The 25,557-nt window shown below is 38.7% G+C and overlaps 1 protein-coding gene across 1 annotated transcript; it reads right to left on the bottom strand.

The window, feature by feature from the left end:
* Positions 1–1,252: 1,252 nt before the first annotated feature.
* On the bottom strand, positions 1,253–15,012 carry LOC126827521 (cadherin EGF LAG seven-pass G-type receptor 2). The gene is made up of 12 exons (XM_050556956.2): positions 14,911–15,012; positions 13,663–14,094; positions 12,123–12,357; positions 10,863–11,056; positions 10,096–10,338; positions 9,326–9,573; positions 8,908–9,085; positions 6,590–7,126; positions 4,679–4,826; positions 3,019–3,080; positions 2,574–2,662; positions 1,253–1,391 (listed from the first exon to the last, which is right to left on the bottom strand). Exons 1-12 carry the CDS (start codon positions 14,966–14,968, stop codon positions 1,380–1,382), a joined length of 2,436 nt encoding a protein of 811 aa, XP_050412913.2. The 5' UTR covers positions 14,969–15,012; the 3' UTR covers positions 1,253–1,379.
* Positions 15,013–25,557: the final 10,545 nt, after the last annotated feature.

Below are 25,557 nucleotides of genomic sequence, written 5' to 3'. Positions count from 1 at the left end.
CAGTGTAGTAAAGACAAGTAAAACGAAATTTTGAACGATAAAAAACGAAACGAAATAGTACCTGTGTTTTAATCAGATTGATATTCGTTGTTTATCAACGCTGTATTTATAATATTTATTCACATTTAATTGATTGTCAATGTAATGATGCAAACATTTTGGAAAGCCTTTTTCTACCCGGATCCCGAGTTTGTACAAGGGCCTAAGTGATGTACAATGTGAAGGCTTCGTTTATTAAAACATATTTTTTTATATTAGTTTAAATCAAAATATGAACCATGTCATATATTGCCGATGCATGAATATCAAACTTCGAATACAATGAAATGAAATTTTAGTGCCTTCAGCAATTGTACACGGAGGGAAATGTATTTATTAACTCACAGGATGTAAATATTTTGTTTTAATAATATTATTATTATGTTATTTTTTCTTTGTCTAAGAATAAAAGATGTTTTTCGTACTGCCTTGTTTTGTTTTAGTGTAAAATGGCGTTTAACGTCCTACAGTCCAACTTTTCTACACCAACCAGAGAACGGTCATCGTTCCATCAAACGCCTATAGCCACTGTTCATTGCAATGCCTTCGTTCTACCAAAGGAATAAGAGAAAACTAGGCCAGAAAATCAGGAATTTCGCTGTCCAACACGCGGGACCACCTGGGTAGCTAGCCAGTGCCTTATTCACTGAGTCACATGCCCATTGGCCATTGGGGAGGTTCGGGAATTTCCGGAGTTAGAGTTAGGGTTAGTATTCCCCAAAATACCCATTTATATAAAGCGGCCATTGTGGACTCCGGAAATTCCCGAACCTGCCCAACCTGCCTACGATCATCATCTCCCACATTTATTGGATGAGAGATTAGAATATCTTTCTTCAGAATGAACGAATGAAATAGGGCTTAACGTCCTACTTTTCAGCAGCGACTGGGCTAATGGAAATGGGTCTGTTGTCGGAGTAATGACCTAAATCGAGAAATTTTGTTTACTATGTCAGAAAGGGTTGCTTCCCCTTATTTATTTTTCTAAATCTGTGTTTACATGAAAACATCAGATAGGTGTAACATCGGGTTTAACTTCCACTCTCCACAAACTAGGGCATTTTGGGACTAACATGGCCACGCGACCTTAGTTCTGGTCACGTACAAGCTTGGAATCTAAACAGGACCACTTTACCCAATGACATACATGTACCTTAAGCGACAAGGAAAGAAACAAGGCCTTAAGAAAGATTGCAAATTGCAACTTTATTTTACTACTAAAACTATGATGGATGTTCCAAAAATGTGTTGTTCGTTCACCATATGACTGCCAGAAAGTTGTGTTGGGCTAATGAAGGTCGAATCCACCGGCAAGGTTGACATTGTGCCACGGTCTTGTTTCAAATAAGTCGCTGAAAACAGAAAAAAAGATATTAGTTCCACTATTAATTTGCTGAGAATTATTAAAAACAAAAACACTGGAGATTGCACTAACAATAAATGAAACGGCTAATGTGTGTTTATTATGCTGGATGTGTACTATGAACGGGTGGGGGTGGGGGATACACCCTAGCTCTCTTCAGTGTCGGATAAAGATGAAGACATACCCTAGCCTATTCCGCTTAAGAGGCCCTCCCACCAACACCACACCCCACCCCCACAACTAGAATAAGATGAAAGTGTGTTTTAAACACAATTGAACAAATGATGGCAGTTATTTAAGTTGGAGGAGCTAAATCGCTAATATTTGGGACCTAAAAATTGACCCAAATGGGTCGCAAAATGTAATCTGATTGTATATAAACTGATTTACATTCAATTGTTTCCGTGTTGACTCTTAATTTCAAATCAGTTATGTCCAGCGAAATACGGCTTGTGTCTCAACCCTATAGCAATTTCTAGCGTCTGGTTATTCCAGTCTATTGAGCAGGCCCTCCAGTTGAATATGTCTAGCCTCGGTCTTTCTGGTCGCTTGTTGCAAATGACGCTAAAACGCACTATTGTACACGATTCGTGTACCAATGGTAAAATTTTTATTTTATCTTAAATATTGGATATCAGAAGCCTGTCTTTTCCTGGTAAGATCACAACATCAATGTTGATTTGAATTGACAAATAATTCGTATTATCAACGTGTATGACTTTGGATGATATTGAGTTAGAGACTTAGCTACTTTAAATCCGCTACTGTCTGTAATGTTAATTAATGAAATAGCTAGAATGTCTGTTGGTTATGACCAGGATGGACAGTTTAGTGATTCTAAAGTGGAACTTAACAATATGTAAACATTTAAAGATTTTCTAAGCGAGTCGTTTAATATTACAAATGCGACAGTACTATGAACCGATCATTATGGTTCATGGCGTCATCGCAGCCATCTTGGAATGGTGGCGCAATATCAAAAAATTATGAGCAGTCGTTCTAAGTACGGGCATGTCAAAATGCATGCCGATTCGTACCTGAATTGTCGGTGTCCTATGCTTTTTAAAGAGAGTGCTACATAATCGTCGTTAAAATCATTTGTGGACCTCTTTTTAATCAACAGAAATTACTACATAAACCATAAATCTCGAAAATGGGCATATGTACTTACCAGTGATTCAATCGAAGAACAACGTGTGGTTGTAGTAGAAGTATTAGATATTGACTTATTACTGGCTAGAGTTCCGTCACTAATTGTTCCTAAAACATAGCACGTATATTTATTTATTAAATAAGATAAACTGGAGGTGTCATTTGAATCGTCTAGTGTTTCACTTGGAACAAGGATAGAGAGCGAGAGAGAGAGGGGTACACCAGAGGATCCGGAGAAAATTCCTTGTCACTTATAACCGGGGAATCGAAACCACGAGAGTTGACTCAATGATAGGACTTATGATACAGTGCGCACGCGCTAACCATTCGGCCATTCAACCATGATCTTTACATGGATCAGATTCACCAGCCCATTGGTCAACAACAAGAATCCCACAAATTTAGAATTAACAGCAAAGGTAACATATACATACATATCTAATATAAATTTAGTGAACAAATACCTTTAGAAATATTTCCTGAAGTTTGGACATTTGTGTCCTGTAAGGGATGGACTTCTTGTTTCCTGCAAATATTGGAACATTTTTGTTAACCAAAATATCAACAACGATTCGGAACATCTATAAACACGTAAAGAATTTGCAGCTCAGTATTCCTGGTAATAATATTCTTAGGAAATGGGGCAGCCAACACCGGATTAACCACGGGGCACCATGGGCCCTCCCCCCCCCACATTAGAGCCCCCCCCCCCACACACACACACAAAACTCTCATTTGCGCGCCTGGAGCATGGTCGGACCGAGGACTCCAACGTCCGGTGACCTAGTGACGGGGCCCCGCCGATGCTCCAAGGGCCCTCTATCGGAAGTCCCTGGGGCCTCCTCAATCCATGGTGAGAAATCGGTGTAATCCGGTGATGCCGCGTCATATTTTCGACTGGTATCCGTGTTTCTTTTTTGTTTATTTACCGGGAAACGTCAATCGAGTAAACGCACCAAAATCCTCTTCAGCGGCAATATTTTGGTTACAACTTGTTGTGCTACTAAGGAGTTTGAACCCATTTATATTCCAGTTTTGAACACAGAATCTGTTAATGTTCTTTTTAATCTCACTCGCATGGATTGGTCCACTGAAATAACGCCAGAATGCGCTAATATTGTGGCAGAATTTTATTTTTTTCTGGGGGAGGTACTTTTAAATGGCTCCGACACAAGTGCCTGAAATGCCAGGAAATCACGTTTCTGGCCACCAATTTCTGAAAATTTCCTGGGGGGGCGGTCCGGCCACGGGTCAGCGGTCGGTGACCAAGGGCCCCCCACAAGTTCCAGGCCCCAGGGCCCCCACCATGCTTAATCCGGCGTTGGGGGCAGCTAACAATGAAGTCGTAGCTAGAGTTTGCGCGAGAATAAATCGAAACATACGTAAAACATAAAACTAAACGAAGGGAAGCAACTCCATCTAAACAAAATCTGTGTGATTAAGGGAAGCAACTCTATCTAAACAAAATCTGCGTGATTATTGATCGCTCATCGAAGAAATAGTAAACATTATCATTGGTTTTGATAGATTTAGCTCCACTTCCCACAACAATACAATTATATGGTGTGTTCGTTGGGAATTAAAACTTTCAGGCCTATTGTGTACTTCTACCGACTCAATGCAGTAGATACAGGCCACCCTACTCCTTGTCATGTACAACCGGGGATAGAAACAGTGGAACATTGGATAAGGCGCTGAATTTTTAACCTGGAGGTACCGGGTTCGATACTGAGAATTGTTGTAATGTTCAGTGTGGCCCCCCTCGTCATTGGGGCAGAAAGAAATGCCTCCAATGGAACGCCGTTATATCGTTAGGATGAGACGAACAAGCCGTGGTTCTGGTTGCACGTTGGTGTTCACGTAAAAGAACCCTTGACATTTGGAATTGGTGGTCATTTTGATTACACACATGCACAATCAGACATGGTCTGAACTAGATACCAAGACGCCTAACATAGACCAATGCCTTACCAATTCAGCAACTTCTAACCAGTTTAGGTAACTTCACACACTTAACTACGATATTTGGGGACGGGTTATTAATGGTAGCAAAAGAACAAAAATGGGATTCAAACCTGGGACTATCTAGTCAGTGTCCTGCACATTAAAATAAAATTAGTTTACCTACAAGACTTGGTTTTGACCACATAGGTTATCCCAATACAAATTAATATCAAAGTTTCCACACCACATACTGCCTGTACACCATGTTCTTTTAAATCATCTACAAAATCATCTATAGAGTAGGAGTAAGAAATCGTGGCCGAATCATCTACAAATAAACGAATACCAGTTTAATTACCAAGACACTTGGCAGTTGGAATGCGACGAGAGAGAGAGAGAGCAATGGGGTTTAACGTCCACTCGACACAACTAGGTCATTTCGGGACTAAGATATGGCTCAATTTTATTTCCATAATGCAATGCGCGTAGGGGTCTTTAGCGGTGGGAGGACACCGGAGGACCCGAAGAAAACCTACGAGGTTGGACAGGCGACCCTACTTCTTGTCACGTACATCCGGTACATCGAATAAGGTTAAGAGTAGGCGCCCGTCGCCATTACCTGGGCAGATGTAGGAAAGTAGGACGTTAAACCCCATTTCATTTCAGTGGATATTGGTTTTACAATTGCCTGAAGGGTTAGAATTTGGGATAAAGTAACGTGGCACAAAATGTGTGGGGGAAGGCTCCTTCGCGTCCTTAGTTCCCAATAGACCCCACCCACCCCCGCCCATTTCTGGTCTTTCGTTTAATATATATAAGTGAATATTATCAATAGTACAGTTACGTTTCACGCAAAAGGTAGGGGTTTCAGGTCAAACTTTCTCATATGACAGAAATTTTTTTTTTTAAATATTTTGTGAAAATATACATAAAATTCTACCCCAATTGTTTTATTTCATCAAAATATTCTAATTAGATCCAAAGTTATGGAATTTTAAAATCCGAGATTGACGTCAATAATATGCGTGGCATGGCACCAAAATAAGTACTTTTCAGTCATATTTGAGTGACGTCATAAGCGGTATTTTCCCTTCAGAATCGTTAGTACCAATTTTAAACTGAAATCCGCACGTTATTGAGAGAGAGAGAGAGAGAGAGAGAGAGAGGGAGAGAAATGGGGTTTAACGTCCACTCGACACAAACTAGGTCATTTCGGGACTAACATATGGTTTAATTTTATTTACATAATTCGCTTGCGCGTAGGGGTCTTTAGCAGTGGGAGGAAACCGGAGGCCCCGGAGAAAACCCACGAGGTTGGACAGGCGACCCTACTCCTTGCCACGTACAACCGGGGATTCGAAACCACGCCAGTCGACTCAATGACAGACTTTATGAGACAGCGCGCGCACGCTAACCATTCAGCCATCCAATCCCCCCCAGGACATTATTGTCAGCTAAGATTTATTAAAATCGTAATAATTTGTATGATAATATGTCAAATATTTATAATCAAGATGATACCACAAGAAGGTATTTTATATTTAGTCGAAATTTAGCAAATTTCGGTCATCAACACACATAAATCCCGTTTTCTACGGCTGTAATTATCCGATCTCAAGGTATCAAAGACTATAATAAGCACAAAAATGTTATCTATCGTTTGATTGGTTCTATATCAAATTCCACCGGAAACTAAGGTGCGGATTCACCAATGAAGTAAGTTGTAGCAATGGAAAAACTCCGGCGCGTGACGTCAGAGCGGTATTTTCCCGCGAGCGTCTCATGTAAACAAACGGTAATTTCGCTTACATTTCGATAATTTTTCAGTCTGAACCTTTGCAGATATTGAGATTGATATTAAACTATTACAATACAATTGCTAGTAATACATTTACATAAAATAGTAATTCAGAATCGTAGATTGAAGTGGCTGTCCGATTTCACGCTAAAGTCACGTGACCTGAAACCCCTACAAAAGGGCTGTGGAGCCCAAAGCCCCCACGAACTGCCACAACACTCCCCGAGGACCCTCAAACAACCCTCACGCTCCAACCAATGACACCCCTCCTAATCTTAAGTTAAATAAATTACCTTCTGAATTTGGATCTGAAGTTATTCTGTCCAAACAGGAATCAAATTTTGATATCACAAGTGCCGTTGAAAACTGTTTTGGTGCGTGTGTATTATACACAGTAACTTCAGCTACAGTTCTAAAAGTTTGTTTGGATTTCGGCAAAGATTTTAAATATATGCTTCCATTTGTGGCATCAATTATCAAGAATCCTTCATTTTCGTTTTGAAGAAGTTTGAACTCGCTTTTAACATTCTCCTCAAAATTAGAATTATTGACGACAGTCAAAAACGAACCAATAGTTTGGTTGCAAATTATCGTCAAGTGGTAAATGTCTTTGTCAATCATTGGTTTATATTGGTTGACGTCATGTATGTAAATCATTAACGACGTCATCTGACTTCTGCTCTGGATTCCGGAATCTGCGGCCGTTATTTCTAACGAATACCATGTTGTATTTTTATCAACTGAATTCACTTCGGTGGAAAGTGATATGTCACCATTGAAATAATTGATTTTAAATGGAGAGGAATTCGATGAAGCGCTGTTGTTATCGCCTGGAATATAAAAATCAGGGATGTAACAAAGATAATTATTAATCCACAGAAAGTAAAGCCGGACGCACATAATTTTAAAATGGTGGTTAATTAAGCAGACATCCGCATCCAATTCAGAAAATGCAGAAAAGAACCAGTTGTTGTTCTTAGCGTTTAACGTCCGCTTCCACCGAAGGTGATATCGCAGACAAGTTCATTTTAATGATCTTAGCGCACGCGCAGGGGTCTTTGCTGTGGGAGGAAACCGGAGTACCCGGAGTAAACCCACGAGGTTGAGAAGGCGCCCCTATCTCCAAGCCACATACGCTCACACCTGGGATCGAAACCACAGCCGCAAGCCAGAGGTGACCGGCCAACTAGAGGTCGAAGCGTGACACTCTAGACCACTAGGCCATCCCAACACCTTCCATTTATATTGGGCTGTTTAAGGTAGGCTGCTAGGCCACGGTCTATGCACGTACTATCTCATGAGAGGGAGCCACAGTGGCTTGCTAACCAGGTGAACCAGAGTTCGATCCCGATGTTGGCCTTGAAAGTTACTTCGGGGTTTCCAGGGTGGTTTCCCGTTGTTGGAGATCCTAGCATGACTTAAAAAATTGCATTAATCGCTTTAAACATGCATTATGCGAGAGCTAAATTTGTCCATTGTAGGTCTTTCTTTAGGCCTGAAATGTTATCTAAATTATTAATTAGACATTAATTAACTTATCCAGACCATAATCAACTCTCGGTGTCATAGCTAGCCTGCGATATTTACTGGATTAGGATCCGATTTGCTGCTCAACTTCATTCATGATTAAATCATGGAAGTGGATAATCGAGGCTATGTTTCTTATCGTACCGACTTTAGTAATGATGAGCGAGGCTAGGCCGAAAATTCAATTGCTAAATTCTCGGTTCAGTGTGGATCAATTTGACTGACATTTTCAGCAAATTTCCTTTACATTATCTAGTTTTTAACCATTATAGAGAGAACTGCCAGCTCTTTATCTAATCTCTCATAATGTATCTTTAAAGTATCGATAGTTCTATGTCTCTCATTTTGAGTTGGATTAGGACTTTAAACTTTAAACTGAAATATGAGAAGGAACACGTGATGTCAAAGTTTATCTCTATCTGTTCTAAGTAGCCTAAATGATGTCACGTAAAGTAGTTAATTAATGCGTCGATATTCCAGATAGTGTTTGTTGATAATTATCGTTTCCGGTATGTCGGTGGCGATGACATACAAATGTATATCTTATAATACAGAATAAGTCATTCCATTTTCAATAAATATCACTTTAATGACATCATTTGTGTCACACATGCCATTGTTTCCCAAAACGCACCACGCATATCTACTCGCGAAATCTGATTAAAGAACAAGATGTTTCACAATTTGTTTTTCGTCGTCATTTATACAGTATTTTACATAACATACAAGGGCTATTGTTTTCTGTAAAACGAACACAGCCGATCACAAATTTGAGACTTGGTCACTGATCGATTTGTACTATTAAAGTAACAATACTCGTCTTCATTAGCCCAGTCGGAGTAGGACGTTAAACCCCATTTCATTTACGTAACAATGCGTAATATCATATTTCCCATGGCTTAATCCACGCTAACATGTACTCAGATTAAGATTGATTAACATCTGATTAAGAAAACAAAATCAAATATCAATGGTAGATAATCTCCCGCCTATATTGTATCGGATTTTAAACAAGCTCATTAATTTTTTTCACGGCAAATAAAGATGGCAGTGAATTGTTACACTTTAATAGATTTCTACTCACTTGAGGTTATATTGGTTATATTATACAATACTATTCCATCGTTTCCCCAATCTTCATCTGTGGCTAATACAGTTACTATGATAGTTTCTACCTCTGTACTACTCCAAATATGAATATCAGCAAGTACGTTTCCACTTGAACCATTAAATACTGGGGCGTTTTCATTGACCCCGAGTACCTGTGACAAGAAATATTTATTGGCTATTAAATATAATATATGCAATACAAGTACTAGCAGGAAGGACAAGGGTTTGAGGGGATTTGGGGGATGGGCGGGGCGTACAAGACACAAGGCCTATGGTCGTTTAGATGGGCAAAAAATACCCTACATATCACACGTCTGCATGGTGTATGCTCGTCGATCGTAGCCGAGTTATTGCACCACTATAGTTATTGAATAAAAGTCACCAACACTTACCTTTATATGAACTTGTGCTGTTGCTGTATTAGTCATTGACTGATTGTAGGTATCCCTCACAAACAGAGTAAGTTCAAACTCGTCCTCTTTTAGAGTCTCGAGATCTAGTAAGTTTGAATCAATTAAAAGGTCTGCATCACTAAAATATACCATATTGTTAAGATGTCCTGAATCTTGTATGACATAGGTTAGGTTTGTGTTCATCGAGTCATCTGGGTCCGAACAGTTCATTGTCAACAGACGAATACCTTAATGTAAATAAGAAACACGGTCACATTTTCACTGTAAATGGCGTCCTTGGTTGTCCCGGTCAGTTGTTTACTATAAGTAAAGAAAATTGCAGTGTCCGCCAAATGAGTGCCGGGATTCTAAACACCAAGCCCCCAAACTGCCATCCATTTGTATAAAGGACCGTTGTGAAATTGTGATGAGGGGGATGTCGTATTGATATGATGATAGAATGCTGGTACTGCAGCCATGTTGTATCCAGTTTTTGATACGCAGACAAGGGACCTGATTCGCCAAAACTTTTCATTGGCTAAGAACTAAATTTTGTGCTAGGATTTTAACTTTAAATTAATGAAAAGTCAGCTTTCTTAAAATATTGTTTGTGAATAATGACCCAAAAGACTTGTCTGGTTGCCGTGGCACCTTCCATGCCGTAGGGCATATTCAATCTGATCTCAACGGTTCTTCGGACACTGGAAAGCCGACAGCGTGCACATATCGATAACATCTTTCAAGAAAGTAATAATAGTATAAATGAATACCTTTAGTCCCATTTTCAAACACTGTAATATTTAGTATGTCTGGATCACACGTAGGTGAATTATCATTGATATCTAACACTGTTAGAGTGAAGTTCTTCTCGTCCATCAGTCCAACAGAATCAATCACTCGCAGTAGTAGCGGACCTAGTTGGTCTTTACCTCCAGCCCCATCTCTGTCAACAGTTTTAGCTAACGTCAAGGTTCCGCTAATAGAATCTATAGAAAGGTAGGAAGCATCCTGTCCTGAAAGTCGAAGGCAAACCACCTTAGATAATTGCTCATCTCTCGTCGATTACTATTCATTGTCTATAATGTCTAACATAAGATTATTTCTTCAAAAGAACAGCAAAAAAAGAACGTAGACGGAAACCTGGTCGCCATTTCTCAACGGTAACATTTTGTTACGTTTTTTAAATTTTTTTGTTTATTTCATGCAATGTTTATGTAGTTTGTCCTGTCCGCAGGTTTTGTCGGTTTTATTTTGCGTGTAGTGCAGTTTCTCTGCTCTTGCTATGAGAAATGAAATAGGGTTTAACCTCCTACTTCTCTGCATCAACCGGGATAATAAAGACGGGACATACGCCAAGCTGTAAAGGGTTCTTTTGCGTGCACACCAACGTGTATACGGGACCTCGGTTCACGGCTTTGTCGTCCCATCTGAACGACGGTTCTTTGCCAGGCCATCGGTCCTACACTGGGAGCTAACTGCGGACATTCTGGTTGGCGAAACAGGGCCTAACACACTGAACCACCGTGACCCCCCTTACCTGTTAGAATATAAGTTAGAGTGTCATTCCTATCGGCATCTGAAACATTGAATAACCCAACGATGACTGTTGTTGTCGGTAGTTCTTCTTGTATCACCAAGTCACTTCCTATTGCTATAGCTGGTGGTTCATCAACAACATCAGTAACATCAACTATCACAGTAACATTGACTTCATTTAAACCGTCTGAAAAACTAAACACAGAACCATCTACTGTTTTTAAAAGTCAATTTCTGAAATCAGTTGGCGAACACAATATCGTTTGTTTACGTATGCTGCGTTATCAGGAGGGTTAAAATAATTTCTAAATGTGTATGGGTGAAAGTTGATTAATGACAAATTATGTCTTTAATTAACACATTCCGTCAATGAGAATACCGATGTCATTTTGAATTTCTAATCTATTTAAAGTGTCTTTAATCCGCGAAGTGCATTTCGTTGGTCCTACTAATCACAGACACAACCTAAAGAGTTTTTTTTTCGCAAGGAAGGATATTATGTTATAATCTATGCAAAGTTGACAAAATTATGGATTATTGAAATTTTGGGAAAACGACATAGGGCTGTGTGACAGATACTCCTATAAAAATGAAATGGGGTTTAACGTCTCACTGTTCTGCTCAGACAGGGCTAATGAAGAAGGGTATACGTCATACATTGGGCTATGAGGGAAATTTTGCCCGGACAGCGGCGCTACGACCTACTCTTATATCGAATTCAAACTGCCTGGGGATCTTTTAGGACGACGCCAATGTGTACACGGTACCTCGGTTTTTCGTCTCGTCTGAACGACTAGACAGCTGTCCTTGTGGGAAACCACGTTGGAAAATCCCAATGAACTGTGACCAAAACAGAGAGTTGACCAAAACAAAGGGTTGACCAAAATAAAGAAGCTATTTTTGGATCTGACCTGATGATAATCTATTTTATTATAGAAAATAAATGGAAGAACAATTCACAAAGGTAATAAATCCAGACAATAATTTGAGAAGCCAATAATGTGACAGTTGAGGCTTTGTGTATCCATATTTAGGTATGCCCTTGCCAGGTCCCCCGTCCTGCACCACTGACAAGGGGAAACCACGCCGGAAAAACCCCGATGAAATTTCTCGGCCAACCCCTGGATCGAACCTTCGACCTCCAGACTAGCGAGCCAGCGTCTTACTCACTTAGCCACCGTGGCTCCCTATAAAAACAGATTCAGTTCAAATGAATAATGGCCACATTCGACATTAATAACAGAATGGAAGAGGAACTTACATCATCGTTACGTTATGCCTTTCCTCCGTTTCGTAATCTAGCGGTTGAATGAGCAGCATTGTGAAATTAACAACCTGGAAATTGATGTTTCTGGAATCTAACCGTATAACGATAGTATCATTTTCTGGATCATCTACAGATGTCTGTAATATTTCCGTGGGTGGTACAAGGCTCTCGTTAAATACAAGAACAGTAGAGCCGTCCATTGATGGGTAATACACAACTGGTGGGTCATCTGAAACCAAACATGAAAAAATGTGTGTGGTGTTCTGTCCTTATCATTGCTATGGTTGACGAATTATGTGATGGCATTCTTACCCTTTTAATGGTAGACTAATTACGTGGTATGACATTTTTACCATTTCAATGGTTAACTAATTATGTGGTATGGTATTTTTACTATTTCTATGGTTCAGTTATTGTGATCTGACTCTTTGTATGTTTGACATATTACGTGGTATGGTATTTTTACCATTTCTATGGTTGGCTAATTACGCATTTTTTACCATTTGTATGGTTAACTAATTAGGTGGAATAGTGTTCTTATCATTTCTATGGTAATCGAATTACGTGGTATGATATGCTTACAATTTCAATGGGTGAAAGTAAGATAGGTTGATACTGTCTTGAACGAATATGACAAGAAATCTGACATTCGATTGATTTTTTTTTTTTAATCCATTGCATGAACGTTGAATCTCTAGAAGAAATGTCAGTCCAAAATGATCAAATTCTGTTCAGTATATAAAAAGATATGATGAACGGAACATTTTTTAAAATTTGGTATTCTCTGTAAACGATTAAAAAACGGGATATGGTCAAATAAGCCAGAATTATCAACAATCTGCGATCAAGAAAATTAATACGAATGAATCCAAGTCCGGAGATTATCTACTTTTGATCGTTTGATTTTGCTTTCTTAATTAATGTCAAATAATCAAATAAGATATTTTTCAACTTGGATTAAGCCTGTTAAGAAACAGATATTGTCGGACAAATATGCACCTCCATCAGAGGCTTTAAAGGACAATATTGGTGCCAGTCATTATCACATATGTGATAGAACTGGTTAAACACCTTCCTTCGAAGACCAAAAGTTGTTGTATGAGACTGTGAAAGGATATCTGACAATTCATAAACAAAATTGACTGTCACTAGATAAGAGAACATGAAAGAAAAATAGAAAAAGTCCGTGCATTACTATGTATAGAATAGAATGAATAAACACCCGTGAATGTACGGACTGGTCTTCGAAGGAATTTTTAGTGAGCAAAAATTCGCCCATGTATCTGTTATCACCCGTCATTTCAGTCAGTTATATAGAGGGATAACTCGTGTTTTCCTTTTGCGTTCGTCACTTCCGATTGTTGAAACATTGATTACTCATTTATCGTAGCAATGGTCGCTGTGATAAAATAATATTTGGAAGGTGTTTAACCAGTTCTATCATATATGTGATAATGACAGGCACCAATATTGTCCTTTAAGGAAAATAAAAGAGAATGATAAAGTTTCGGGTTTTAAGAACCTGAACTCTAACCTTTTAATATCGTCCAATATCCGGGTTGATAGTATGATCTTAATGTAATGACAGATATACTGAAAGTTGTAGCTGACTGGTAACTGAGAATAGCACCACTATCTATGAGATAGTCGGTACCAACCATTAAATGTCCTGTTCCATTCCACGATATCCAAAACCTCTTCGAATTATTACAATCAAAAGTCTTCAGATATTTTACTTGGGTAACTTGACAACCCTCACATCGGTCTCGTATTCCCACATACTTTCCCGAAAAAACAATTTCTAAAAAATACGATCCCGAATCAGTAACAGGTCCGTCCAGTAATCGCAGAAGTTGGTCGTAACAGGCTTTAATTTCCAGTCTGAGGCTTGATGTTGTGTTGAGATCTATACCTAGTTGGGAGACGTCATAATGGCTGGTCGACGTATTGTGATAATAGTATATTCCTGAAATTTAAGAAAACAAAATAAGAGCGAGAGAGAGAGGGGGGGGGGGGGGGTACCATCCACTCGACACAAACTAGCCCCACGAGTTTGGACAGGCGACATTAGAGATTATGATAGAACGCGCACGCGCTAACCATTCACCCCCCCCCCCCCCCCCGACACACACACACTAAATGGAGAGAGAACCAAACCTTGAAAATGTATATATTGCTCTTAAAAATAATCAAATTTCAGAACAGGTCTTTATTAACTTATTAGGAACTGTAAATCTAATTTGTAATCAATCACCAAATTAAAACAGAACAAAAAAAACAAACTGAGAACGACGCCAAAATTTCGTCGGTGAAGTGTCAAAAGGGTGTATCTCGGGAAATTAGTTCAATACACTTTTTTTACATTTTTTAAATCTCCCAATCAATGTGCATATTTCTGTCTAAGCTGTGTATCTCTATGCCAATTAGAACTATTCTGGGTATCATGTGTCCAAATGTATCTTGATTTATGGAAATTTTGAAATGCAAAAGGTTCTATTTCTTAATCTTTAGAAATTCTTAGATACACCCTTTTGACACTTTAACGACGATATGTAAATGTTTATGCAATGGATTGCTCTTGAAAGTAGTCAAATTTCAGAACAGTAGCTGAGTCTTTATACGTTTATGAGAACCTGTGAATCTAACTTATAATCACCAAATTTAAAACCAGTTGAATTAATAGTTTAAGATAATAAAAAAAACAATCCAAAGTACTCATATTAGTATTAAAGGGCATATTGCTCCAAAAGCAGGGAAAATGCTGATATTGAAATAAACAAACCTCCATCAGTTAATCTAAAAAATACACCTAACATCACTATAACATGCTGATTTGTCATGGTGAAGACTTTATCAAATATAAAATGAAGATGTTAGTCCTGCTTTACTCCATATGAATCGTGATATCAACCCATATTTCCCAGACATGTGTCCTCAATCAGATCAATAAAATTACGTTACAGCACATAATATCCCATCTTGCTGTTACGAGCTCCATTCATTGAAGACGTTATTTTATAATCCCTTTCTTACTCGCATATAACACACGTACTGCATAGCTGATTATCTCTAACACTTGTATTTATCACAACAAATGATTCCGCCCATCATCAAATTACATGTCAATTTGTATAATCTACAACATTGAGAATCGAGTAGTTTTGACTGTTGATAGACAACGTCATGGAAAGCGACAGCTATAGAGACTCAATATACATCGACAATTCGATTTGAGCTTGGTCTACGCTAATACGAGAGAGAGAGAGAGAGACAGAGAGAGGGAGAGAGAGAGAGAGGGAGCTTCCACATACTAACATATGATTCAAGTTTATTTCAATGTTACGCACAAGCTTGTATTCGCCACACAGTCCCTTCACTCAATGACAGACCTAATGAGCTAAAGTGCATGCGTTAGACCATCCGACACCACCACCCCTACCACCGAGCTAGCAAAATCTGATTGGGGATCTCATGTCATGTGATTGGTTATTAGATAAGTCAGTTACCGGGTGTGTCGATTTTATAAAAACAAATTCGACTCGTCTAAAACAAAGCCATGGTTTCCAGAGATCTTCGTTCAGTCATTAAAACAACGCCGCTCAGAGTTGTCAAAAATAGCTGATCCGTTTACACTCGAAATGTCCATAAAAGGGCAAGCACCTCAGGGTAAATATTACGCCACCCCTCCCTAAATGCGCAACTGTTTTCTATTACCATGGTAATGAATACAATGTAAAGAGTGCGTAGAGAGAGATGGGGTTTAACATCCATTCGACACAAACTAGGTTATCTCGGGACTAACAAATGGTTCGATTTTATTTCAATAATTCGCTTGCGCCTAGGAGTCTTTAGCAGTAGGAGGAACCCGGAAAAAACCCACGAGGTTAGACAGGCGACCTTACTCCTTGTCACGTACAACTGGGGAATCGAAACCACGGCAGTTGACTCAATGACAGACCTTATGATACAGCGCGCACGTGTTAACCATTCGGCCATACAACCCCCAAATACAATGTAAACCCGGCAACATAATGTGCAACTGTTTTCTATTACCATGGTAATGAATACAATGCTAACCCAGCAACATAATATTATTGAGATATATGACCATCGATAAAACATGATACGATACTTTAATTATACTGATCAATAATCACACTGTCTAACAACCTCTTTAAATTATAAGGTTTTCAGTATCGAAATTACGGTATGTCATAAAATCTCAGATCGATCGATTTATCGAATTTCAATCTGTACAATAATTAATTAATAGATTAAAGTTGTCAAGAACGAAGGCGTTTAAAACATCAACTAGAAATATTTTTGTTGTTATAAATGTAACATGATCAGAACTTATTTCAAGAATGAAAGATCAATTAATCACACGCAATATTATATGTTTAAACGATAGCTTACGATACATTCCAGCATAATAATGTGACACCAGAATTGGTATATCTACGTCATGTTGGTGGGCGGGGCGTGGGAGACTCTGACGGACAATTAACAAATGCACGTATATATGTACATTCCATATCCAAGCACATTTTCACCGTTGCTCATAGGTGAGAAAATGAAATTGTTCCTGTTGATTTCTCTGGGTCCTCCGGTTTCCTCCTACTGCTAAAGACCCCTAAAATCAAGCGAATTATTGAAATAAAATTCAACCATATGTTAGTCCCGAAATGATTTAGTTTTTGTCGAATGGACGTTAAACCCTATTTCTCTTTTTCTGTTCAGTTTGATATGAAGATCGCCTGCTTACGAACATGCCTGTGGTATTTCATTAGATGCACCATTGAAATATTAATCTCTATTTCCCTCCATAAAACAGCACAAACAATTCACATTATTTGCCCTGACATATCATATTAGGGTATACGATGGCGCAGATAAGACAGGGAACACTTAATCACTATGTGACTGTCATAACAAGCGTCCTGTTGTCTTATTAGGGTACAAACACACCGTAGAATTCCCCAATATGTATACTTCCAGATTAATGTACACGTTTTTTGTCAGTCGATATGTTTAACTTACAGTATTATTATCAATATTGATTATAATCACACGGATGCTTCACAATAAAAGAAGAACCAAAGATCTTTCCCTTGTTGGTTTATGGAGAGATCTAGTTTAATGCAGAGCAAAGAGTATCGCTGACAGTGGTTAATGCCCATGAATAATTTACGGTCATTTAAACCTACATCTTTAATACATATTAATCTTCGTGACAACACGTGGTGTGCAACAATAATACTATATAGCTTGTCTGATTGTTGTCAGTGAATATACAGACCATTCAGTACAATTCCAGGGTGTAGGCTGGCTATCATTAAAGACGCATTATGTAAGAGCTAAACTGCCTATCGCAGGTTTTTCTGACTTTAAATGTTCTATTAATTATTATTTATACAGTTATTAACATGACGAGCACATAATCAACTTTCTGGGCCATGGGATGCTCCCGACTGTAACTAGATTAGGACAACGCGGCCATTTTAACGTTTAACAATAGAGTAGATAATCGAGATTTTTTCTCGGTTGCTAAATACCGATGCTACGACAGTTAACAATCTTCGCTATAGTTTGTTGAACAGGTTAAAGCAATGTGACTGAAATTTTCAATATATTTATTTTTCATTATCTAGTTTTGAACTATTTTGTGAACATCAAGAAATATTTTTCAATCAAGCACGATATACCAATTTCTCGTCATCGACGTTTACAGGGATTTTCAGGCGTGTTTATCCCTTGTCAGTGATCCAAGACGGAGGAACGGGCAGGGTATAGCTATTAGTCGTTAGGGTGGAACGACAAACCAGGTCCTGTGTACATGGTTGGCGTGCACGTAAAAGAACCCTTGACGGATAGAATTCGAAATATGAGTAGGCTGTACTGCGAGATCCAGGCTATATTTTATGTGCCATAAACACCAGTGTTAGTCATTTCAGTCTTTGTTTTCTTTGTTGCTTATGATGTTACTCTGTAAATGCCTCATCCATGCTGTCTGAATCCAGCGGTCGCGATTAGTCTTTACTTTACCTATTTGTACGCAGGAGCAACGACTTTGTAATTATTTGTATCTCAAAAGCCAGGATCGTGGGCCCAATCTGATTAAAATACTGATCTACATTTCGTTTCGTTTTTTTTATACTTTCGATGGCCTACACTACACTCTAAATCCAACCCTTAGTAGGAAATATACCAACGTGGCTCTCACCCGAGAGCCTCAAATTTATTATTTTCCCTTCAGAAACCAAAATATCAGAATACCGCAAGCGACAACGAAGGAAGACCATCAGCGACACCAATATCCTCTCCCCCACATTCCTAAACGTAACCCATCCCGGGGAAAAAAACTCGTCTCTGAATCCGGAAAGTTTAGAATTGGAATATACAGAGGACACCCGGAAATAATATCCACATGGCTTAACGACCAGCACGCAAAGTAAAGACGGGCCGATAATTAAGATGTATTCCACCAAAATTTACAATGCCTTCATCACCTGAATATAATGAAAAAAACAAGCCGAAGGTGAACCAACGAAAGGCTTTCACCATAAAGTGATTAATCTCACTAAATTTGTTAAAGCAGCAATGATTACCACTTCACTATATATCAAACTTTATTCTAACCATTGGCAAAACATGGGCAAAAACCATCGGCATAGAACTCACTTCTCACTATGAGAAGACTCTTGGTTCAAAATTAGATTGGCTTAAGACGCAGAAGTTTTCTCACGATCAAATCACCACGTTCTCAAATGCCGGGTTCATGGTCTAAGAAATCGTTCGGAAGGAAAATGAACACCGCGACAAAAACAAACGACTGACACCCAACCCCAGTGACAACCCGGCCCAGACCTCGATCCTCACAACAGATTACATCCATGGACGTTGAAGTGACTACCCCCATCTCTATCAGACCAACTCCTTTAGAGGCCGGTACACCAAACCGAAAGAGACGACTCAGTATTAAAGTCAGTTATCATCTAGTTGTATATCATCATGTACAGTAGTATAACATCATACTAAAATCCCACTTGCATTAAAAGATGCATTTAAACCCTGTGCAATCGGGGTATGTCCTTTAAAGATCACGTCGCCCCATGTAAATACAGTTTAAATATGGATGGGGGTTAGGGATCTGCCACTACCTAAAGCATGTCTGATCCAATAGAATAGCCTCCAAGTGTTAAAAAAATCCCATTGAGCATTTTTTGTCCTGCATGAAAAGGGTCCCATTTGTTAAGCTTACCTTAACTTGCTGGGGAGTTAGTCCAGCAGCTGACGCGACCGAGTCAACACGGTTTTGAGTTGACTCGAAAATTCCTTTTCCAGCTCCTCAGAAGATATTCTTTTCTTTTCTAAAATTTACACACTATGTTTACCTTGGCTTTACAAACTCTGGTGTAAAATTTCAAAAACAATAACAGCAATGTATTATATAATAATAATATAAATGTCAATTTCTATAGCGCCAAAACTCCAAAAATATTGTGCTCGTAGCGCTCGACAAATCATATCCACATAAAGTCTTTAGCTCCGAGTTCTAATTTGTTTAAAACAGATGAGTTTTTAAAAGTTTCTTAAATCACGATAATGATGTGCATTGGCGTAGGTTAATGGGTAATGACTTCCGCCTTCTAGCAGTAGCTACTTCAAATGAACGAAAGCGAAAAGTGGTCATCCTGAGAGATTTTGATCCAAGATTTTTGGATGGAATATAAGATTGAACAAGTTCACATAATTATTTGGGAACGGTGCAATTAAGGATTAAGGAGTTTAAAATCTATTCAAGACAGAAACAGAGACCCAATGCAGATCCTTTCGAATGGGTGTGATGTTGCTGGATCTAGTTAATTAGGTCACCGTCATGGCAGTAGAGTTCTGAAGTCGTTGTAAGCTGTAAGTTGGCATTGTGGAAGGTCAACAAGACGGATGTTGCATTGGTTTATTGTCCCATGTTGTTAATGATGTAGACTCATAACAATTTCAAAAAGACGAAATCATAATTAAAGCCTCAAACGGTGATGACAAGATTTTGCAACAACATAGTTCTCCAAAAACGGTGAAAATCAATGGCATTTAGTCATTGAACTGAAATTACGCAGGATTAAACATAACGAAAATATGGCTAGTATTTAAAACAAAAGAGGACACGCTCGGTGAATAGTAAGGTCAAAATACAGTTTAGCCCCCCCAAAAAATTGCTTCAAAAGGTTTCTGAACTGATTCTGGCAGGGTTTAGTTTACTTTTATAACATACTAAAAGTTTACCAAAGTTTGACCCCCGGAAGAGTGGGGGGGGGGTTCAAGATGGCGTCAAAGATGGCCACCGAAACGTCATAATGATCATAATTATGTAACTATCAACTCCAATTTGATGATCTTGGGGGAAAAGAACTCATTAAGATCATTAAATATGATGTTGGCCTATTACGTCAAAAATGGCCGCCAAGACCGCAAGTCCATAACTATTGATGTCTATCCCCAGGTTTTGGGGGGCAAGGAATGTTAAGAATGTTATAAAGTACACGAAACCCTACCAGAATCAGTTGATAAACCTTTGTAGCAATTTTTGGGGGGTTGAGGGGGTATTTTCCATATATTGACCTGACTAGAAGGCATTTACCTAATGAACACTTCCATCTAGTTTGAAAATTTTATCTCAATTGGAAAGAGGATTATTGTGTTCCAAAGCCTCGACCAATTAAATTGTAAGTCTATACTTAGCCTAAGCAGAAAATGCTCATCTTCAAACTCCATCCAGACATTCACATAAAGATAGTTACCAGGCAACGAAACATGCCCACAGCAGCTAAGTAATCCGAACAGTCCCCAAAGGTTGTCACATTTTGTCCCCCGCCTTTCGAAGAAAACAGGGGATTATTAAAATGGATTCACCGTCTGTCTGTCCGTAACACTTTTTGGGACACAATAACTCTCCTTCTAATTTGGCTAGAATGTTCAAACATGGTATTTATTAGGCCAATGCCTCGATGGGGTTCAAAGATGAGCATTTTCTGTTTAGGGTAAGCAGAGGTAAGCAATTTGATTGGTTGTTGCTTTGGTTGTAGAGTTTCATTACATCAATACCTTGACTAAGTTTGATAATGAGCATTTTCTGCTCAGGGTAAGCAGAGCGATAAGCATTTTGATTGGCTGAGACTTTAAAACACAATACCTCTCTCTCAAATTGAGCGAGACTGCTCAAACTAGGTGTAGGCGTTTATTAGGTCAATGCCTTGATGGAGTTCGAAGATGAGCATTTTCTGCTTAGGGTAAGCAGAGATAAGCAATTTGATTGGTTGTTGCTTTGGGACACGATAACTTTAGTTCTAATTAAGCGAGACCGATTAATCTTGGTGTCGAGTTTTATTACATCCATACCTTGACTAAGTTCGATCATGAGCATTTCCTGCTCAGAGGAAGGCAGAGCGATAAGCAATTGATTGGCTGAGACTTTGGAACACAATACCTCTCTTTCTAATTGAGCTAGAATATGCAAACTTGGTGGAGTTTTTGGGGTCAATGCCTTGATGGGGTTCGAAGATAGCATTTTCTGCTTGGGGTAAGCAGAGATAAGCAATTTGTTTGGTTCATGCTTGAGGACATGATAACTTTAGTTCTTATTAAGTGAGAGTGGTGAAATTTGGGGTATAGTTTTATTACATCAATACCTTGACGAAGTTTGATAATGAGCATTTTCTGCTCGGAGTAGGCAGAGTGATAAGCAATTTGATTGGTTAAGACTTTGGAACACAATAACTCTCATTCTAATTTAGCAAGAATGTTCAAACTCAGTGTGGATGTTTATGAGGTGAATGCCGTGATGGCGTTCGAAGATGGGAATTTTCTGCGTAGGGTAAGCAGATTTAAGCAACACGATAACTTTAGTTCTAATTAAGTGAGAGTGAGAAAACTTGGTGTATAGTATTATCACATCAATGCCGTGACTAAGTTCGATAATAAACATTTTCTGCTCAGGGTAAGCAGTGCATTAAGCAATTTGATTAATCGAGACTATGTAACACAATAACTCTTTCAAAATGAGGTAGAATTTTCAAACTTGGTGTAGGCGTTCATTTGGTGGAGTTCGGTGATAAACATTGTCTGCTTACGGTAAGCAGAGATAAGCAATCTGATTGGTTGATGCTTTGGGGCACAATAGCGTTGGTTATAATCAAGTGAGAGTGATGAAATTGAGTATAGATTCATCATATCATTATCTTGACTAAGTTCGATGAGAATTTTCTGCTTTGGCCAAGGCACAATAAGGAATTTGATTGGTCAAGACTTTGGAACATAACAACTCTCCTTTTAATTGAGGTAGAATGTTTTAACTTGACGTAGATATTCATTAGGTGAATGTCTTGACTGAGTTCAATGATTAACATGTCGTGCTTAAGCTAAACAGAGCTAAGCAATTTCATTGGTCGAAGCTATGGGGCAAGATAAATTTGATTCTATCTGATAGAGAGTGATGCAACTTAGTGTATAGTTGATAATCAGCTCGATTGTTTGATACTTTTTTTAAAAATAAATGTGCAATTAATAAATATGTGTCATCTATTTATTTTGGGTTTTCGGCGGGGGTCATCAGCCTCACTGTTGGCCTGTTTCCTTGATTTAGAGTAACAACCCATTAAGCAATTATCAGAAATCATTAGAATTTGTTAGGCTTTGGACATCACTGGAAATCAATAGGATTCTTCATCTAATGTACAAATTTAAAGTCAATCGGGTTATAACTTTGGTCACAGGTTTCTTCAGAGTGGTCGAGAGCCATAACTCTGTGGTGTAATTGCTAAAAATTATTAAAAATCAATAAGCATCTCCGTCTCATGATTTTAAACACTGTGTATACAAGCCAACAGTGGGGCTTGTGTCCTCCATCGAAATCCTAAAAATAAATAGATGACATATTAATTATTTATCATTTTAATTAGTCTAAGCATAAAATGTTAACGATAAAAGTCATTTTCTTGAAGTACCTAAGTAGGTTTCATCACTCTCCTTCAGTTATCTTGTCCCAAAGCATAGACCAGTGAAATTGGCCTTAGCGGGAAATGTTAATCATTTTACTCAGTCAGACGTTCACCTAAACATTCTACCTCAATTAAAAGTTATGTTCCAAAGTCTTTATAAATTAAATTTCTTATCGGTACTTAGCCTAAGCAGAAAATTATCATCATAGAACTTAGACAAGGTATTGATATGATGAATCTATACTCGGGGTGTCAGAGCCAAAGTCTCAACCAATCAAATTTCTTATCTCTGCTTAGCCTTAGTGGAAACTGTGCATGATTGAACCCTGTCAAGGGACAACGTATATGTTATAGTCGTTTGGATGGGACAAAAACAGGTTCTATGTACACATCGGTATGCAAGCAAACGAGCCCTTGGCAGTTGGAATTCGAAGTAAGAGTAGGCCACAAACCGAGCAAAATTTTCCTCCCCGTCTTCATTTGCCCAGTTAGGAGAAGAACAGTAGGATGCGATTCCCCATTTCATTTCATTTTATTTCTTTTGTCAGTGGTACATCATGGAGTGCCTGGCAGGCAAGTGACAATAAAAGAAGGTCACAAGGCTATTACAATATGTAGCAGAGAAGAGAGCATGTGTCACACGTTGGATGCGTGGAGTTTTATGCCCCGTACCCAACCCTACGCGTAGCTTTCCACATCTAACCAGCGACTCATAGCCCTAGTGTTATACATCTTCAATAGAAGGTTTGATCTCGCTTTAACTACGTACATCTTATCAAGCCCTTCACGTAACACCCTGCATATTTTCGGCACTAATTTCGATTGGGTATTCACCCAGCCTGTGAGCTTATCAGATTCCTCGATCATCGCGAATACCAAGTCTCGCGCTTTTCAGCTAATCGAGTTGCAAAGCTATGTCACAACCTCTTGATTGGACGCCACTGTTCACGTGTCTGCAAATAACTGATATGAAATGGGGTTTCACGTCCTATTGTTCTGCTCCTATGCTGGGCTAATGAAGACGGGCATACGCCATACAGTGTGCTATGAGGGAAAATTTTGCCCTGGCAGCGGCACTATCGCCTACTCTTATATCGAATTCCAACTGCCAAGGGATCTTTTACGTGCATTCCAATGTATACACGGGACCTCGGTTTTTTGTCTCATCCGAAGGACTAGACAGCTGTCCTTGTCGGGCCCTCCGTCCTGCATAACTGACAAGGAGGAACCACGCCGGAAAATCTGGATGAACTTTCTCGGCCAATGCAGGGATCGAACACCCGACCTCCAGGCTAGCGAGCCAGCGTCTTGCCCACTTAGCCACGTGGTCTGCAAATAACGTAGCTATAAGTTCTGAAATTGTAAAGTAATCTAGCAACGGCCTGGTGTTGTAAAACTCGCAGATGTTGCTTCGGCAACATGGCTGTTATAGGGCCCTGCCCAGCTGGTGCACAAGAGTTAGTTAAACCCCATTTACATACTCTAAGCGGGAGCTGTGCACAGGGCACGGAAAGCACGTGGTCGTGGGTACTCTAAAATGTGACTTGCGCCGATTATTAAAGTCAATGTGTGTAATGATGACACATGGTTCTACGTGCATTCATGGAATCAAATCTATAACCCAATAACAAATTCTTCTACAGTAGATATTGCCTGTGTGATATATTTCATAATCTACTGTGATATCTCCTTAGTAGATATCGCTTGATGTGAATTTGATTGGTCAGTTGAAAAGAAACTACTTTTTTTATTCCAAAGAACAGTTCTTGTTTTTTATTAAAAATGAACTGTTTTTATTTAATTGACCTTGATGGAAACACTGGGTCAATATAAAGGACTTTACAATGGTTGAATTGCTGTCAAAAAATGATGTATTATCACTACGCCGTAATGTAATCAGGTTCAGTAAAAGTGAAATCTATAGCAAAGAATTATATTTATTTATTTGTGCATGTAAGAAAGGATATGTTTTGATATCAAAAAAGACGAGTAGGAGATTCTCTATTTACCTTGCAAAATTAATTACAGTTAACAATGTAGCCTATTTTCTGCAAAAATGCAATCTATAAAAGCTTTTAGAAACTAATACAATTTTTCCAGAAAATTTGAGAATGTTTTTACGTACAAAAGCAGCCATTATGGTTACAAGAAAGTTTTTTAATGTATTAACAACAGTTAAACATGCATTATGCAAGAGCTAAGTCTGTCTATTGCAGGTCTTTCTTTAGGCCTGAAATGTTATCTAAATTATTAATTAGACATTAATTAACCTATCCATACCATAATCAACTCTAGATGGCATCGCTAGTCTGCTATCTTTAGTGGATTGTGAGCCGATTTACACAACTTTCCTTCACGATTAATTGGATAATCGAGACTATGCAGTTCATCGTACTGACTTTAGAAATGATGATCGAGGCTAGTCAGAAATTTCA

The sequence above is a fragment of the Patella vulgata genome, chromosome 7 (genome assembly GCF_932274485.2).
Source record: "Patella vulgata chromosome 7, xgPatVulg1.2, whole genome shotgun sequence".
Classification (NCBI taxonomy): Eukaryota; Metazoa; Mollusca; class Gastropoda; family Patellidae; genus Patella; species Patella vulgata.
Note: the sequence above shows the minus strand (reverse complement) of the source record. Positions and strands in the feature narration are given on the sequence as shown.

What these genes read in the sequence shown, in the direction of transcription:
- LOC126827521 (XM_050556956.2), bottom strand. Translation starts at nt 14,968, where the DNA reads ATGACAAATCAGCATGTTATAGTGATGTTAGGTGTATTTTTTAGATTA. An exon ending in CAGCACAAGTTCATATAAAG is followed by an intron (nt 9,086 to 9,325) that starts GTAAGTGTTGGT and finishes TTCTTGTCACAG; the next exon opens with GTACTCGGGGTCAATGAAAA. An exon ending in TTCAGATCCAAATTCAGAAG is followed by an intron (nt 4,827 to 6,589) that starts GTAATTTATTTA and finishes GTTTATTTGTAG; the next exon opens with ATGATTCGGCCACGATTTCT.